Source organism: Anabrus simplex, chromosome 13, assembly GCF_040414725.1.
Source record: "Anabrus simplex isolate iqAnaSimp1 chromosome 13, ASM4041472v1, whole genome shotgun sequence".
Taxonomy (NCBI): domain Eukaryota; kingdom Metazoa; phylum Arthropoda; class Insecta; order Orthoptera; family Tettigoniidae; genus Anabrus; species Anabrus simplex.
In genome coordinates, this window is record NC_090277.1 from 52,252,884 (window position 1) to 52,271,286 (window position 18,403).

The following is an 18,403-nucleotide window of genomic DNA, read 5'->3' on the forward strand; positions in this document are numbered from 1 at the left end:
GCCTGCACATTAAAACGAGTTTTAAGTCTAAAGGAAAAAAAAATATTCTTGGCAAGCAGAATGAGGTGCCAGAATTCCTTCAGATAGGCGTGGTCCCGTGGTGCACTACTGGGTGCAATCTCTTGTTGACCATACTGGCCAAGAAATTGCGTCACCTCTCTTGGCATGAACTGAGTGCGGGTGTATGTATAAAAAGGAGGGTTCGATCCTTGGATAGCACAGTTTTCAGTGAATCAGCACAGCAATGGCATTCAAGGTGAGTTGTATACAACCTGCAGACATTTCAAGACAGTGATAGTGCTACAAGAGTGACAAGTGATTCAAATCATAACAGACGATTTTTTTAAATGCAGAATGGCGGAATAGCGACTTTAGAAATTTCCTTCACTAACTTTTGTTCTGCATACTCGGAATATGAAAGATGTAGGCTACTGTATTCAGTAAAATAATTCCCTTGGTTGCTCTACTTATGAAGTTAAGGGAAGCGAATTCATCAGATTCTTTATACTCATCGCGTAAAACTCGGTAGTTTGGGTGGGGTCTTCTCTTAGGTGAGCCTAGAATTCCTTCGCTGGCTATCATTTTATGTCTGTCAAGTCTGAAACGTTAAAAACTGAGGCAGCAAACGCCTTCAAGAATTTGTGCTGGGATCACTCAGATTACATTTCAGATCTCTGAAGGTAATTAACGCAGTCACATACATAAGACAGCTCTACTCAATAGAAAGATCAAGGGTAAAACGTCAAGATCGTAGCCATGCACCTGAGAAAATTCTGAACTCGCCTCCGACAGGGTGATCACAAGGAAAAAAAAAAAAAAAAAAAAAAGAAACCACCTTTATCTTTGCGAAAATCAAATGATCATAAATACGTCTCGCGGTCATGGCCATCCATCAACGGCTGCTAATTTCAGATGTCAACCAGCCATAAGATTTAGCCTGCTCGGTTGCTAGGTAACACTGTCTGACCATCCATCCGTCCTTACATCACTGCCTGCACGGTTGCTAGGTAGCACTGTCTGATCATCCATCCATACCTTACATCACTACCTGCACGGTTGCTAGGTAGCACTGTCTGACCATCCATCCGTCCTTACATCACTACCTGCACGGTTGCTATGATTGCACTTCCGTCACACATTTTGTCACGTCACGTTACATAACTTTCCGGATGATCCCCAGCCATCAGACATATTTATACCAAAATCAAAGCAAAGATGCAAAGTTGTAGTTTTAAGCACCTACATTGCCATGGGACCTCCATTTTTACGTGAAATTCGAACCACAGGAACATAATTTAATTTCATAAATTCCACAAGCACTGGCCGGGATTTGAACCGCAACAGTCCTCGTACAAGCCAACGGGGAAGACACTTGGATTTTTCGCATACTAAAAAAGGAAGCATGGCTATTCTAACAATGCAGAAAATTTTGTATTACGTCTTATCCTAAATGGGCTGTATACGGTAGATAATGACGTCATAATTTGTCACCAGATAACTCGCTACTCCTGCTTCTGAAACAAAACTGCACGAAAGTCAATAGTGCCATCGCCATATAGATCATAACAAACATACTCTGAAGCTTTAATAACATTCAACTCAGAGGTCAAGTACAACAATGGTAATGTATCCAATTATTCGAGATCAAGTTGGGGTCAAAAATCATATTTCCAGCTATAAAGAGTAAGAAATTTATATTTTATAATACACTCAAATTGGCTGGCCAAAGATGAACACACCCATTTCAAGCAGTAACGGACAGAAGAATTTAAAACTAAGGTGCTACGTTGACAGTTATTCGACGAAGATATACATTTCGCTCTAACAAAATGCGTCTCAATTTTGTCTGACCTTTGAACTTCGTTTCGTGAAACTAACGCTGTTAGAAAAGTATGAAATGTCCTTCGAAAAGAGAATACTTCTGAAAACATCATGTTTCTAGGTCCACGACAGTACAACGTAACATATTAGTCACATCATGGTAATTTACTTCTGGCACTTTATAACACAGCTAATAATAATAATAATAATAATAATAATAATAATAATAATAATAATAATAATAATAATAATAATAATATATTTGTTGATTTTATATCCCACTAATTACTACCCACCCACCGGGCGAGTTGGCCGTGCGCGTAGAGGCGCGCGGCTGTGAGCTTGCATCCGGGAGATAGTAGGTTCGAATCCCACTATCGGCAGCCCTGAAAATGGTTTTCCGTGGTTTCCCATTTTCACACCAGGCAAATGCTGGGGCTGTACCTTAATTAAGGCCACGGCCGCTTCCTTCCAACTCCTAGGCCTTTCCTATCCCATCGTCGCCATAAGACCTATCTGTGTCGGTGCGACGTAAAGCCCCTAGCAAAAAAAAAAATTACTACCCAAGTAACAATATTCACGTACTTCTTTTAAAACTTAATTTCCTAGTCTAATATTTCCTGCATCACCTGACTCCGTACGACTGCACTCCATTACGTTCGTTTTCGATTTATTTATTTTCATTTGTGGGGGTACTCCATATCCAAGACTGTGTCCATACCATTCAGCAATTTCGGCCCCACTTCAGCAACTTCACCAGATATTATGCAGTCTCAGATAAAATAACAATATCATCGGCAAATCTTAAGGTTTGGATCTCCTCTCCTTGGATTGCTATTCCCTTTCCAAATTCCTGTTCTATATGAATGTTGGTGAATCTTATGTAATTCGTAACTGTAACTCTATTACGTTACGCAAAATAGGGGTTCCTTCCTGTACTGAAAAATAAATAAATAAATAAATAAATAAATAAATAAATAAATAAATAAATAAATAAATAAATAAATAGTGTATGGCAAGCAAACCTTTCCACGCAAATTAATAAAATGAATATCACTTTGTTCTAGATCTTCGTCCTCGCCGCCCTCGTGGCCGTGGCTAAGGCCGGATTCCTCGGCGCCCCCGCCGTCTACGCTCCTGGAGCTCCTCTGGCCGCCCGTGCCTACGCCGCCCCTGCCATCGCTGCCGCTCCCCTCGGTCTTGCCCGCGCTGCCTACGCCGCCCCCATCGCCAGGGCTGTAGCTGCTCCCGTTGCCGCCGCCATTGACACCGACTACGACCCCAACCCAAGCTACAGCTACTCCTACGATGTCCAGGACGCTCTGACCGGAGACTCCAAGGGACAGCAGGAGAGCCGCCAAGGAGATGTTGTCCAGGGTAGCTACAGCCTGGTCGAGCCTGACGGCACCACCCGTACCGTAGAGTACACTGCTGACCCCATCAACGGATTCAACGCCGTCGTACACAGAGGACCCGCCGTCGCTGCCGTCGCTAAGGTCGCCGCCCCCATCGCCGCCGCTCCCCTCGCTTACGGAAAGGCCCTCATTGGTTAAACACCAGTCACTGACCAAACCTTAACCTATTTATTTGTATCTGATCTAACTATGTAAAATATAGTGAAATAAATATTTATTGTTACAGTTTAAATATCTCTTCGTTTGTTGAACACAAAACATATAGTAATCAACTAAATTTCGATTGATGTTTAAAGGGATGTAACATCTAGGTCACCGGCCATTAATGGCAAAAGATGATACGAAACCAAATTATAGACTTAACATTTACCCACTCACCAGGATTAATTAAAAATATATATTGTTATGAATTCAAAATCGTCGATGCATCTTATTCAGTATGTTTTATTTTCTATAAAATGTTTTAAAATAAATTAAATGTGTACAATTTTCTTACGACGCACCGACACAGATAGGTCTTATGCCGATGATGGGATAGGAAAGGTCTAGGAGTGAGAAGGAAGCGACCATGGCCTTAATTAAGGTACAGCCCCAGCATTTGCCTGAAGTGCAAATGGAACACCACGGTAAACCATCTTCGAGACTGCCGACAGTGGGGTTAGAGCCCACTATGTCCCGGATGCAAGCTCTAAAATAAATTAAAATGTAATTTAAAAGATATATATTTAAATTTCTCCGTTGTTAAACGGGAAAACATAGAATCAGGAATGTTTTTGGCTTAAACGACGAGAGAGGCTGAATACAGATTATTTGATTGTTCACCTCCTAGTTGCCTCATATGCCTTTGTTGGCGGGATGTAGTGTTTACAGTGCACTATGTCTTCTGATAGAGGCTAGAGCAATTTTGTTACTTTCATCGACCTGTCACAATCTATTCCTTGGCTTTGACAATATGAAAGTGACTGAGGTATGAGCGATGCTAGTAATGCCATTCCTTATGCAGCCAGTCCCTGTTATGAATGGTGTGAAAACATCGCTCATAACGTCGGTTGGTGCATGCATTTCAGTGGGCTTGGCAGACTGATGTGTAGTAGCAACTTCTGGCTCGGTGAGGAAAGCAACGGGAAACTACTTCACTCCTCATTTTCCTAGTACGCCTCTTGAGTGACACCTATGACAGCTATTGGTGGAGCTGTGGAGGATCAAACCAGCCTTCGGGCTGAATACCCAGCATACATACAGCTGTCTCTTACTACATGCAGAAGGTACAGATAATGAATGCATCCTTTCCCTCCATCCACAGGGGAGATAAAAGCGTTTGGATAAATCAAAAGAAATAATTTTCTCGTAGAAATCACGATGATAAGCCTTTGGGCTCTGGCGATGTTTACGAGCAAGACTTAAATTACATAAAACATTGTTAAAAGTATAAAAGCGTAGTTCTAATAATTAAAGATGTTTTACTCGTTTTTTTTCCTTGTGAAGACACAGAACAATTATCTCTGCGACAGGTAAATAATCTCACCTTGTTTCTTTCACACGGCATAAGCCCAAAAGCTTTCCTTCCGCAGCGTTCAGAATTTTAATTAATGTGTTCCTGTTAAAATTATTCGTCATCGCTTAGTTTACTGCCCCTCTTTTAATACGTCGAACATCGACATCTTCCAAAAACATGTCTTTCCGTCCACCAACATGGCGTCGATCTTATATCCGTATGACGTACACTTGTTGCCTTGTAACGGTGTCGGTCTTTTGCTGACGCAAAACTGCTTACGCAAATTCCAGCCCTAAAAAAAATATCCATGATAAAATAAGACATTGATTTAAATGTAACATTATGTGTATTTTACAACGTAAAAGATAAAAACATAATAGTCAGGTCCAGTGCCGGATTAAGGTGTTTGGGGGCCCTGGGATATTTAAAAATGTGGGGCCCCTTCTTCGTAACGTCACGTAAGACTAGCATACTGAAGTCGTTATAGAACTACTCCAACTTAAATTGATGAATAGGGAAGTGTTGAAATAGACTACAATTTTTCTCTATTTTTCATGTTAATATTTCATAATGCCAAAACATATTTTACATTTGTCTCATCATCACTATCAAATCGACATGCAAAACAGGATATTTTATATCCATTTTACAAGAACATTACAGTCGTAACTTACGAATAGTTCAATCATTAGAGGTGAACTGGAAGTTCTCTTCCTGATACGAAGATATAGTATAGCATGCGCATTCCACCGTGCTTCCCCTGTCCCCTCCCGCTAACTTCCTAGACCTCTTCCCCCTTCTCCTTCTGTCCGTACTCGCAAGCTGCCAGATTTAAATTTTCGTCAACAATAACCTTTACAATAATTACAGTGCGTAAGTAGCGAGGAGTCCGCCTCTGTGGTGTAGTGGTTAGCGTGATTAGCTGCCACCCCCGGAGGTCCGGGTTCGATTCCCGGCTCTGCCACGAAATTTGAAAAGTGGTACGAGGGCTGGAACGGGGTCCACTCAGCCTCGGGAGGTCAACTGAGTAGAGGTGGGTTCGATTCCCACCTCAGCCATCCTGGAAGTGGTTTTCCGTGGTTTCCCACTTCTCCTTCAGGCGAATGCCGGGATGGTACCTAACTTAAGGCCACGGCCGCTTCCTTCCCTCTTCCTTGCCTATCCCTTCCAGTCTTCCCATCCCTCCACAAGGCCCCTGTTCAGCATAGCAGGTGAGGCCGCCTGGGCGAGGTACTGGTCATACTCCCCAGTTGTATCCCCCGACCAAGAGTCTGAAGCTCCAGGACACTGCCCTTGAGACGGTAGAGGTGGGATCCCTCGCTAAGTCCGAGGGAAAAACCGAACCTGGAGGGTAAACAGATGATGATGATGATGATGATGATGATGAAGTAGCGAGGATTCGTGTCTCCAGACGGTAATTGATTCTAGCAGTGATGAAATACTAACGCGGACCGCTGATAAGAAGGAATTAAGGAAGAGTGCGTGTTCGATATTTTGCGAGTGTAAATATTCATTTACATGCACGGAGTGGAGCAGCAGGCCTTTTTATACAATTTTAGGTTCGGCCAAGGGCCCTTTGTCACGTGGGGCCCGGGGCTGCAGCCCCTTTAGCCCAACCCTTTAATCCGGCCCTGGTCAGGTCAATAAGTAACTGCAATTTTGCTCTAATTGTCTTTAGGTTGGTTCTATGGCGTTGTGTGCTCACCAGCCGCTAGATGGCACCGTTTTCTACGTATATGCAGGGTTGCCACCTTTAGTACTTTAGTACTAGATCTAGTACTTCATGATCATTTTTAGTACGTTAGTTCTTTTTATGGAAATCTAGTACCTTTTACGGGGGTTGAGTATAAACTCTTCTACTGCAGCAAAAGAACAAGAAAGAAATTGGTAAGGTGTTTCAGAGCCATGTTGAAGTTTGCGAACAGATTTTTAAGACGGTGGATTTCCGTGATGCTATTTTAAGAAATCTCTCCATGGCGAACCTGGAAAATTACTAATGAGATGGCAGTTTTATCAGTATAATCCCATTAGCAAATATATTTCCCTATTGTAATTACAGAAAGTGTTAATGAAATTAGATAGGAAATAGTGGTTAGCTAAGTCCACAGAAACTTAAAAGCTTTTCAGTCTAGTGTGAAAATGGGAAACCACGGAAAACCATCTAGAGGGCTGCCGACAATGGGGTTCGAACCCACTATCTCCCGGATGCAAGCTCACAGCTGCGCGCCTCTACAGGGCCAACTCGCCCGGTGTTTTTGAAATTAAAAATCCTGTAGGCGACTACATCCTTCCAAATTTGACGAATTTTGTGAAGGCAGTGTTCTGTTTACTACATTCTTCTGCTGTTACTACCAATAAGAACAAATTGAGAAACAAACTCCAATCCTGTATGTTGAAAGGGCTCCTCCTGACAAAGGAGAAACTGAAACATTCGTCTGCCCATAATTTTCACATTTCGAAACAGTTTATTGTTTTGGCAATGTTTTCCAAGGATTAAGAGAAGAGCAAAATATGAAGATCAAAACCGGTAAGTTCTGTTCTAATTTAATAAATGTGTATTTTTATAAGTATACTTCGCTTTCTATAACTTAATTCCTTTATGAATAACCCTATTCCATTGTAAATAAATGATTTAGTACTTTTTTCCATAATCTAGTACCTTTTTACGGGAAAATTCAGTACGAAAATATTTTTCCCGGTGGCAACCTTGCGTATATGGTAGGTTCAGCATTACCAGATCAGTACAGCTTGCGCTATTACGATGTAAAGATGGCCGCGACACTCTCTGTTTGCACCCAAGAAAAACAGCGCTCCGTAATCCGTTTATTGAGGTCTGAGGGTGTACCAAGAGCGGAAATTCATAGAACAGTCACTCACATATTATTCAGGATCATATCACGCACTTGTTCAATATTGACACCAGTTACGGCTGCAGATGGATACCCGGGTCTTCCCTCATCCTTCACGGTCGTGCGACCCCTTCTGAACTGTTCAATCCAGTGGTAAACACTTCGCTGTGGTAAAAAATTGTCCCCGTTTTGTGCTGAAAGTCTTCCACGAATTTCCATTGTACTGATCTGATAACGGTGAAACCTAACACACACGTAGACAACGGTGCCATCTCGCGGCTGGTGAGCACATAACGCAATACAGCCGACCTACAGACAATTAGAGCAAAATTGCAGATACTTATTGACTTTCCCTCGTATTAAAACGAAAAAGTGACAGAGCCAAAATAATACCAGCGTATATCTCAATAAAAGGAGAGCTAAAAAAATTAATAAAATAAAAACTTCACTTTAAAAACTGATAGAACTCGTCAACTCGTAGAAGGAGAGAAATGGTCCTGGGAAGTAATAGAGAACGTCGCAGATCGGTCAGGTCACGCACTCCATAAGGTTGTGTACTACGGTCAAATGATTGCCCAAAGTACACACCAAAAGGGGGAGGAAGAGGGATTCCCTTCAGTAAGTAGCACTGCGTTGCTATACCATTCATTATCCGAAGCCAACAAAATCCCACTGCTTCTCTCCGCGAAACCCGAACACTCCTCATCCCAGTGGGATATTATCAAATATCTCATCTGACAACGTACATTCCATACAGAAACCTTGTTAGACAACGTGGGGAGGGGATGTCAATGTAACGGCCTTCCTGGCAGCCTGATCACCAAGCCCATTTCCCGCTAAAACCCAACCAAAGTTTGCATAATAACGCTACATATACAGGATAGTCGGAAAGGACCGATCAAAAATGGCAGGATGTGAAAGGGAAGGAAGCAGATTGGAGATAGGGACCAGGTATGTTCGACCAACGCTTACATACACAGGGTTATTCACCTAACATGTTACACAGAAATAACTTCTAAACCATTAAATATATCGGCATTCTGTTTTCATATTCGTAAATGGTACCCAGGGCCTTGTAAAATAACGTGCTACTTAGTCGCATGGGATGATTAATAACCAAGATATTGATACTAACTCCATATTTTTAAATGGAACGGCACAAAGTGGCAGATGTAATAACTTACTAACAATAATAAACGTTTATATAGAGATCATGAGTAGTGATGGTAGTGATTATTGTTTCAACAGTAAGTACAACTATGCGGCCATCCTCTATTAATAAGCAGAGGGAACAAATTGAATGGGTCATACAATTTGAAAAATGAAGGTATCAACCAAAGAAAAACAAGGGCCACGAAGGGCGTGAAAATGTAAGAAACCTTAGGCTTCGAATGCTCTAATACCATCGGGGTCGGAAAAGAACAATAGTTGACCAAGGGAGGTCGGATAGGATAGATCAAAGTGAGGAGCCTGGCACAAGTAAGTGGAAGCAATGCCATGACTCAGCTAATGGCCCCGTGGTCACCAACCCACGCTACCTAGTTGAGAGACCTTGAGGCCCCTCTTAGTCGCCTCTTACGACAGGCAGGGGATACCCTGGAGGTATTCTACCGCCCCCATCCTACGGGGAAAGAGGTCAAGAGTTGTCATACCGTTCAAGCGTAAATACACAGAAATACTTCTATCTCGTTCACGATGCCAATTAACCGACGTGAATAATATGTCGAAAAAAAGATAAATAACTAATAAGGTATTTTCCACCTTGAACAACAGTCCTAAATGTATCTGGCGGTGACGAAACTCCGTTCATATCGCCATTTATAACGCCTCAACGCCCGGTGGATTTTTAGCCAGTAAGAGGTTAAAATGCAAACTTACTGAAACGGGTAACAAGTATAGTCTAATGTGCACAACGGTTATGGTTTGCGTTTCGCATAAACATTAGGGGTATGGCAAAAGGATTCGCTACTATTTACGTTACTCACGCTACATTATGGAACAGTGAGATAGACGACACTGTTAAATAAACAAAATAGTCTGCATTCTACCGGGCGAGTTGGCCGTGCGGTTAGAGGCGCGCAGCTGTGAGCTTGCATGCGGGAGACAGTGGGTTCGAACCCCACTGTCGGCAGCCCTGAATATAGTTTTCCGTGGTTTTCCATTTTCACACCAGGCAAATGCTGGTCTGTACCTTAATTACGGCCACGGTCGCTTCCTTCCCATTCCTAGGCCTTTCCTATCCCATCGTCGGCGTAAGACGTATCTGTGTCGGTGCGACGTAAGACAAATAGCAAAAAAAAAAAAGTTTGCATTCTTAAAAATCCGCAGTGCAAAAATAATAGTATACTAACTGAATATTGTCATTAGTTGAAATGTGCTCTGTCTCATCTGCTGCTTCTCATCTCCTCTACGTGGCATAATTATTGTTATTACAGTGTGTTACCCAACTAAGGTTAGGTTGAATGGAGAATTCCACCTTCGGATACTTGTTTTTTATTGCTAGTCTATGTAATTATGTAACATAATTCAGCCTAAAATCTAATTACCATATTAAAAAATACAATTTTCATTCCTAATGTGCAACATCCTCATCTAAAACAGATGCAAAAATTGGCATAAACGAAGTACAAAACACTTATGGTGATGATGATAATGAAATGAAATGTCGTATGGCTTTTAGTGCCGGGATATCCCAGGACGGGTTCGGCTCGCCAGGTGCAGGTCTTTCTATTTGACTCCCGTAGGCGACCTGCGCGTCGTGATGAAGATGAAATAATGATGAAGACAACACATACACCCAGCCCCCGTGCCATTGGAATTAACCAATTACGGTTAAAATTCCCGACCCGGCCGGGAAACGAACCCGGGACCCTCTGAACCGAAGGCCAGTTCGCTGACCGTTCAGCCAACGAGTCGGACATGATAATAATAATAATAATAATAATAATAATAATAATAATAATAATAAGATAAAACGTTCCTTCTTGTTGGGTTAAAACCTCAACAAGTTAACGTTCGAGTTTGATATGAAAAAAATCAGACGTAATGGATCTTCTTTCTCCAAAATCTGGAGAAGTACGTACTTTTAGCATCTTGAGGATAGACTTAAAACGTAAAATTTTAATATGCGATGATCGGGGGAAACTCCTGGTGTTTGTACCTCTTAACTGGAGATGTTCTACATTAGGAATTAAACATTTACTTGTTAATATTGCAGTAAGATTTTAAACTGGATTATGTTACATAATTACATAGCCTAGCAATAAAAAACAAACAAGTATTGGAAGGTGGGATTCTCCATTCAACCTAACGTTAGTAGAGTTGATGTCAATACGGGGGGGGGGAGGGGGAAAAGATTTATAAGATGAATTACCCGTCAGGAACGTGTACACTACGGCTAACTAATCAATAAAACACCTGTGAGGTAGATTTCGGTGTTTGAACATTCACAGCATTCACGTCCCCCCCACCTGTCAACTTTCAATGACCACTTCTGGCAAGGATTGTGTCTGAGGAATGCCGAAATACACCTGTGTGTGCTATACTGGGAGGAAACAACGCAATCAATATTGGACAGCGAGTGTGAACGGTATTTCCTGCCACGCAAGGTCTCGCGATGAAAGTGCAAGTGGTCTGGCGACCTGGATCCAAGTGTGGTCAGTAAACTTGATCTTGCTACAGATTATCTGGCGACCTCGATTACGTAGACTGAGTGAAGAGGACACTGACATACAGCGATTGGGAGAACCAAGAATGAGTATTACAGAAATAGGAAAGATCAACCATATATAGAATTCATGAAAGTACAAGCTCGGATCCGTCTCAGTAACTGGTTCATGTTAGGTGCCAGAGTAGCCATAACTGCATGTATTGTCGATTTTTGCAATAGGAAGCTCGATCAAATATGAAGGGATTTTTTGTTCCTGAACATCAACAGTTGGTAGGACTGGCTCCGCGCTTCTGGTATTCTTAGGCGGGACCGTTAGGAGTGGGGTGTGAGTGCTGTTAGATATTTCCCACCGTTTCGTTAGTAACACTCAAGATGTCGGAGCAACAGGTGCATCCCTCCACTGCGCAAAGCATAATTATAAAATTTCTTGCTTGTGAAGGAGTTACAAAGGCGGAAATTTACCAGACATTGACTGCACAGTTCGGTGATCAGACATTGTGTAAGGAGTGGCGGAGGAAAGGGGAGGCAGCACCAGTGAAAGCCAAGACTCGACTGTCAGCTGAGAAAGTTCTTGCAACCGTTCTTTTTCGATCGGCGAGGCATTTTTCTGATTGATTTTTTGCATGAGCGACGCACAATCAATGCTGTTTACTACTGCGAGCTGTTGAACAAGGCGAGGGTTGCATATCGCCGCAAAAGACGAGACCAACCGATTCGACAATGCTCGGCCCCATCCTGCAGGTCTAACCGTCTCCAAGCTACAGAAAATGCTCTGGACTATAATTGATCATCCTCCTTACAGCCCGGACTTATCACCCTGCTTAAAGGAGCTTTAGGAGGGCAACGATTTGAAGATAACGAGAGTGTGAAAGACTTCGTACACAACTGTCTGGTGACACGACCCTGTTCTTTCTACGATGAGGGCATCAGAAAGCTAGGAAAAATGCATTTCCAAAGCAGGAAACTATGTGGAAAAATAAAATGTAATTCCTTGCGTTTTTCAATAAATGAATTTAAATAAAAAAATAAAATACCGTTTATACTTAACCTGCCCTCGTATCTTTGGGCTTACTAGAGATTGCATCCATGAAACAGTAATTACTACCCTCAAAATTTCCGTCACCATTAAATCCCGGTTATTTAGACAGTAATAGGTTAGAATGCAAACTTACTGAAGCGTGTAACAAGTATAGTCTACGTGCACAACGGATATGGCATGAGTTTTGCATAAATATCAGGGGTACGACCCATCAGAACGCCTGGAATTTATCCTACTCTCGCTACATAATGAAAGAGCGGGCTAGACTAGTTTGCATTCTAACCTATTACTGTCCGGCCCCGCGGTGTAGGGGGCAACGCGTCCGCCTGTCCCGGGCTCGATTTCCGGCCAGGTCAGGGTTTTTTTAATTGTAAATGATTAATATCCCTGGCCTGGGGACTGGGTGTTTGTGTCGTCCTTCACGTTCCTTTCCTCACATACAACACTCTACAATTCCGCAATTCCAATTACACGCATGTTCATATTATATGGTGCAAGTAGGGACAAAAGATCTCCACAGATCGACGCCCCAAACAAATAGCTTTTTTTTTCCTATTACTGCTTCAAAATCCGCGGTCTAGTGATCATCTTCAAGAACCATGCTTACGGAACTCAATTATTTGCCGTGCCTCACTATAGTTATCTACTCTTTTGCCTATTCTTACCTACCTTCATACTATCTCATGTAGGGCTAGTCCGTTCATCTGCATCTACTGTTACTCCAGTACTCTTTATCCTTGCGGGAAGATTATATAATAACAAATTAATTGTTGTTATTCTAAGACCGAATAGCTGACCGAGCAAGTTGTCTGAGCGGGGTTGTTGGATTCGATAGCAGCAGTCGACAGCCCTGAAGATAGTGATTCCTAATGTCACACCAGGAAAATGGTGGCTGGGGCTATACCTTAATTAACATACGCATCCCTCCCGGTTCTAGGCCTTTCTGAGTTAGTGCTACGTTAAACTGCTAGGAAAAAGAACTGAAAATGTGACCATCGAACGCGAAACTTCTCCCATTTAGGGGAGTGAGCTAACCGGCTGTGTAAGACGGTTCGAGATATCTGGATCTTTGATATTCAATTGGCTGTCTGCGGAAACCTACGCGAGGCAAGGGCGGATTTACTTAAAGTAAAGGCACGACCGACTGGATTTTAGAATCTATCACCAAGTTAGGATCTGCTTAAGGTACTAGAACTCAATCTCAGGTAAAAGTAGAAGAAGAGAAGAGAGAGAAGTAGAAGAGCAAGTAGTGAAGAAGAAAAGGCAGAAGTCATGGGAAAAGAACTAGAAAAGAGAGCAGAAGAAAGTTAGGGTAAAGAAGAAACAAGAGAGCGAATATGGAAAGGGAACAGAGCTGAAGAAGAAGGAGAAAATGGATGGGGAAGAGGTGAAAATGTGTAAAAGGCGATGAGAAAAGAAGAGGAAAACTAGGAGTCAAAATAAATAGGAGATAAGGACATGAATGAGAAGAAAAGGGAAAACGAGGTAACGAGGCAGAAAAAGGGAGGGAAAACGAGGAGGAGGAGGAGGAGGAGGAGGAGGAGGAGTAGAAGAACAAGGATGGTACGATAAAAACATGTAAGAAGATACAAAATTAATAAGAAGGAGCGAACGAAGAAGAGGAAAAAGAAAGAGAAGAAACGAACAGATGGAAAGTGAATGACGGTAAAAGGGAAAAAGGATAAAAGGAGGAGAGCGAAGTGAAGGAAGAGGAGGAAATGAATGGCAAAAAGAAGGAAAAAGACGAAGAAAAAGAGAAGGAAGAAAAATGAGATGATGGAGGAAAACAGGAGTACAAAGGAGGATAAAAAGATGGAAGAGGAGAAAAAGAGGAAGATGGAAGAAGACAGACAAGAAAAGGTGTGTCAGAAAAGAAGGAAGGGAAAACAAAGAAGGATTAAAATGTAAAGTGGAATAATAATAACAAGAACAACAGAGTTTTACGTCCCTCTAACTAGTGTCGAAGGTTTGCGGAGACGCCGAGGTGCCGGAATATTGTCCCGCAGGAGCTCTTTTACGTGCCAGTAAATCTATCGACACGAGGCTGACGTATTTGAGAACCTTCAAATACCACCGGACTGAGCCAGAATCGAACCTGCTATGTTGGAGTCAGGAGGCCAGCGCCTCAACCGTCTGAGCCACTCAGTCCGGCTAAAATTGTTGAGTGGAAGAAAAGAAGAACTACTTCCACAGGATTGCAGTGCACATTCTTTAATCCACGTTAAATAATTAAGGTGTCTGCTACCGAATTAAAACAAGCACACAAAAACAACTTTTTTACCTATGGAAGGTCAGATGAGTTGAAAGGCACAACCGAAACCTGACCTTCCCTGTCAGAATGGCGGGATGCCAGCTTAGGAGGAGGTAAACAGGTTTACATTACTACTATAATTATCTTTCCATCACGTGAGTGCTGCCTTGAATTTACACATCGTCGTAGCGAAACCCCCACATATTAAGTGACGAGAATGCGCTACCATCCGCAAGCGGTCCTTATCAGGTTGAACGCTCACATAACACACGTAGGACAGTGCAACAGGACGAGAAAGTGGATTCCATTCGGACCAGATCGTCAGTGAAACTTGCTGATGCAACAAGCAATTCGTTATAGTAAGACTGTGATATCAGCAACTATAATGGGAGACAGGCTGTAACAGTCCGGGGTATGGAAATTATTGGCCAAGAATGGACTATATCATATATTCTCAATGGTTATATCATTAAAGATTTTAGTTATTAAATAATCATCATCATCATCATCATCATCATCATCATCATCATCACCATCTGTTTACCCTCCAGGTTCGGCTTTTCCCTCGGACTCAGCGAGGGATCCCACCTCTACCGCCTCAAGGGCAGTGTCCTGGAGCTTCAGACTCTTGGTCGGGGCATACAACCGGGGAGAATGACCAGTACCTCGCCCAGGCGGCCTCACCAGCTATGCTGAACAGGGGCCTTGTGGAGGGATGGGAAGATTGGAAGGGATAGACAAGGAAGTGGGAAGGAAGCGGCCGTGTCCTTAGGTTAGGTATCATCCCGGCATTCGGCTGGAGGAGAAGTGGGAAACCACGGAAAACCACTTCCAGGATGGCTGAGGTGGGAATCGAACCCACCTCTACTCAGTTGACCTCCCGAGGTTGAGTGGACCCCGTTCCAGCCCTCGTACCACTTTTCAAATTTTCGTGGCAGAGCCGGGAATCGAACCCGGACCTCCGAGGGGTGGCAGCTAATCACGCTAACCACTACACCACAGAGGCGGACGTTATTAAATAATAATAATGTTATTTTGCTTTACATCCCACTACTTTTCCGGTTTTCGGAAACGCCGAGGTGCCGGAATCTTGTCCCTCAGGAGATCTTCCAGTAAATCTACCGGCACGAGGCTGACGTATTTGAGCACCTTCAAATACCACCGGACTGAGCCAGGATCGAATCTGCCAAGCTGGGGTCAGAAGGTCAGCGCCTCAACCGTCTGAGTCACTCAGCCCGACGTTTTAGTTATTATGACTTTTTCCAGCCCAGACGTTTGCAACTTGACCAGTGCGCTCAACTAACATCCAAACATTCTGATTGGGGTAGATAAAAGGTTTAATAATTTTTATTTCATATTATGATGTATTTACCTTCTTCCCGTGCTCAAATGTATGTTTAGTCATCAGCCCGAAGGCTGGTTGGATTCTCGACAGATCGGGCGAGTTGGCCGTGCGCGTAGAGGCGCGCGGCTGTGAGCTTGCATCCGGGAGATAGTAGGTTCGAATCCCACTATCGGCAGCCCTGAAAATGGTTTTCCGTGGTTTCCCATTTTCACACCAGGCAAATGCTGGGGCTGTACCTTAACTAAGGCCACGGCCGCTTCCTTCCAACTCCTAGGCCTTTCCTATCCCATCGTCGCCATAAGACCTATCTGTGTCGGTGCGACGTAAAGCCCCTAGCAAAAAAAAATGATTCTCGACAGCTCCGCCATCAGTTGTCATAGACGGCCTAGGCATCACTGAAACGGCGTACTAGGGAAATGAGGAGTGAGGTAATGCATATTGAACTTTCACGACCGCATTGTAATCGAAACCGACTTTCAACCTATTAGGTCGTGTTACGTACATTTAGTACGTGTCGGAACCTAAGCACTGTCCAAGTGCATGGGAACTGAACCTCAAAACTCTTTCTGCTCGGAGGAAAGTAGCCGACCTAAAGCTATACAAAGCAGCTAATGGTCTATTTAGGTCTCCAGATTTAGCTTCCTTATTCCCCCTCCACGTCCCATCCCGTAGTACCAGAATGAAGATCCTATTCCATATTCCTTACTCCCGGCTTTCTCTCACCCAAAGGCCCCTTTCTATACGTATTCCAGCAATGTTTAATACATTATCCATCAACATGAACCTAGACATCTTCGTAACGTTTCCTTCCTTCTGTCATGATATTTCCAATATAACTTAATTTTCCTTCTTGTTCTTTCCCGTTCTGCTCCTGTATTTACTGTAAATGTATTTTTCTTTGTTAATATCATTGTTTATGTAAATATGTATCATATAGGATTGTACAGTTTTAATGTGTATATTTATGTTCTTTGTAATTCGGCGCTATGCTGTTGCTGATCCTGAATAAATAAATAAATAAATAAATAAATAAATAAATAAATAAATAAATAAATAAATAAATAAGATGGCCTAGGCCACCACAGCTCAATTGGTAGAGCACCCGACGCGAAATCGAGAGGTTGTGGGTTCGGATCCCACTGATGTCTGGTTGGCCATTTTTGTTCTGTACTTAACATCTCTTCAACACTTACTAAATGTATGTTACACGACCTGATAGGTTGAAAGTCGGTTTCGATTAGGAGTGAGGTAGTTTCCCGTTGCTTTCCCTCCGTACTCAAACGTGTACGGAAAATGACTCTTTACCGTACTGTAACTACTTCCCCCACTGTTTTATTAGAAATCGTCTCTGAATGGTTGAACTCCGCTTCACAGTAATGTAAACACGGATAGTCAGAGAGATCATGAAGAAAAAAAAGGAACACCTACAGTACGCACAACTTTTAGTGATACCTAGGCTACCTAGTGCTGAATCGGTAACCCTCGGTTATCTTCGACATTCGTGTCGGCAACCTTTGAAACACAACCTATGCATCGATTATGCATTGCCGTGAGACATCTGGCGTACACTTTACGTACTACTACTGTTGTTTACACAACAAAACCGAAATATAGGTTAGGATTGAACATGAGTGAGGAAAACAAGCCTCTTAATAAAATTTATACCGGGCAAGTTGGCCGTGCGGTTAGTGGCGCACAGCTGTGAGCTTGCATCCCGGAGATGGGGGTTTCGAACCCCACTTTCGGCAGCCCTGAATATGGTTTTCCGTGGTTTCCCATTTTCACACTAGACAAATGCTGGGGCTGTACATTAATTAAGGCCACGGCCGCTACCTACACACTCCTAGGCCTTCCTCTCCCATCGACGCCATAACACCTATGTGTGTCTTTCGACGTAACAAAAGCCAATTCTAATAATAATAATAATAATAAGAATAATCATAGGCATAATATTTGTTTTTACGTCCCACTAACTACCTTTACGGTTTTCAGAAACGCCGAAGTGCTAGAATTTAGACCCGCAGGAGTTCTTTTACGTGCCAGTAAATCTACCGACACGAGGGTACCGTACCTAAACACCTTCAAATACCACCAGACTAAGCCAGGATCGAACCTACCAAGTTAGGGTCAGAAGGCCAGCGCCTCAACCATCTGAGCCACTCAGCCTCCTCCTCCCTCCCTGAGTCAGTGGATTAACCGAGGTAAGATTCCCTACGGGTTACCCTATCCTACGCCTCTTACAACAGATTAAGGATACCGTGGATCCTAGAATGACCCACTTCCAACTACATTCCTCCTCACATGTTCTCATCCCGGGTCTGTGGCAATCACAGTTCTCTTTGTTCTTTTAATTAGACCTTAGCGTTGTTTGCTGACCAAATGTGGTCACGGTTCGATTCCCCACTGCTGTGTTCAGCCGGCCCAGTTCATGCGCTCCAAATAGCTTTACATAATATCCGAGAACCAAGGTGAACGGGCCTCGCTGGGACACCTCATGAATGGCGAAACTCCGCCAAAA

General features: G+C 43.0%; 1 protein-coding gene across 1 annotated transcript; it reads left to right on the top strand.

The window, feature by feature from the left end:
* Positions 1–242: 242 nt before the first annotated feature.
* On the top strand, positions 243–3,374 carry LOC137502917 (cuticle protein 21-like). The gene is made up of 2 exons (XM_068230116.1): positions 243–256; positions 2,889–3,374. The coding sequence occupies exons 1-2, from the start codon at positions 245–247 to the stop codon at positions 3,372–3,374; spliced, it is 498 nt and encodes a 165-aa protein (XP_068086217.1). The 5' UTR covers positions 243–244.
* Positions 3,375–18,403: the final 15,029 nt, after the last annotated feature.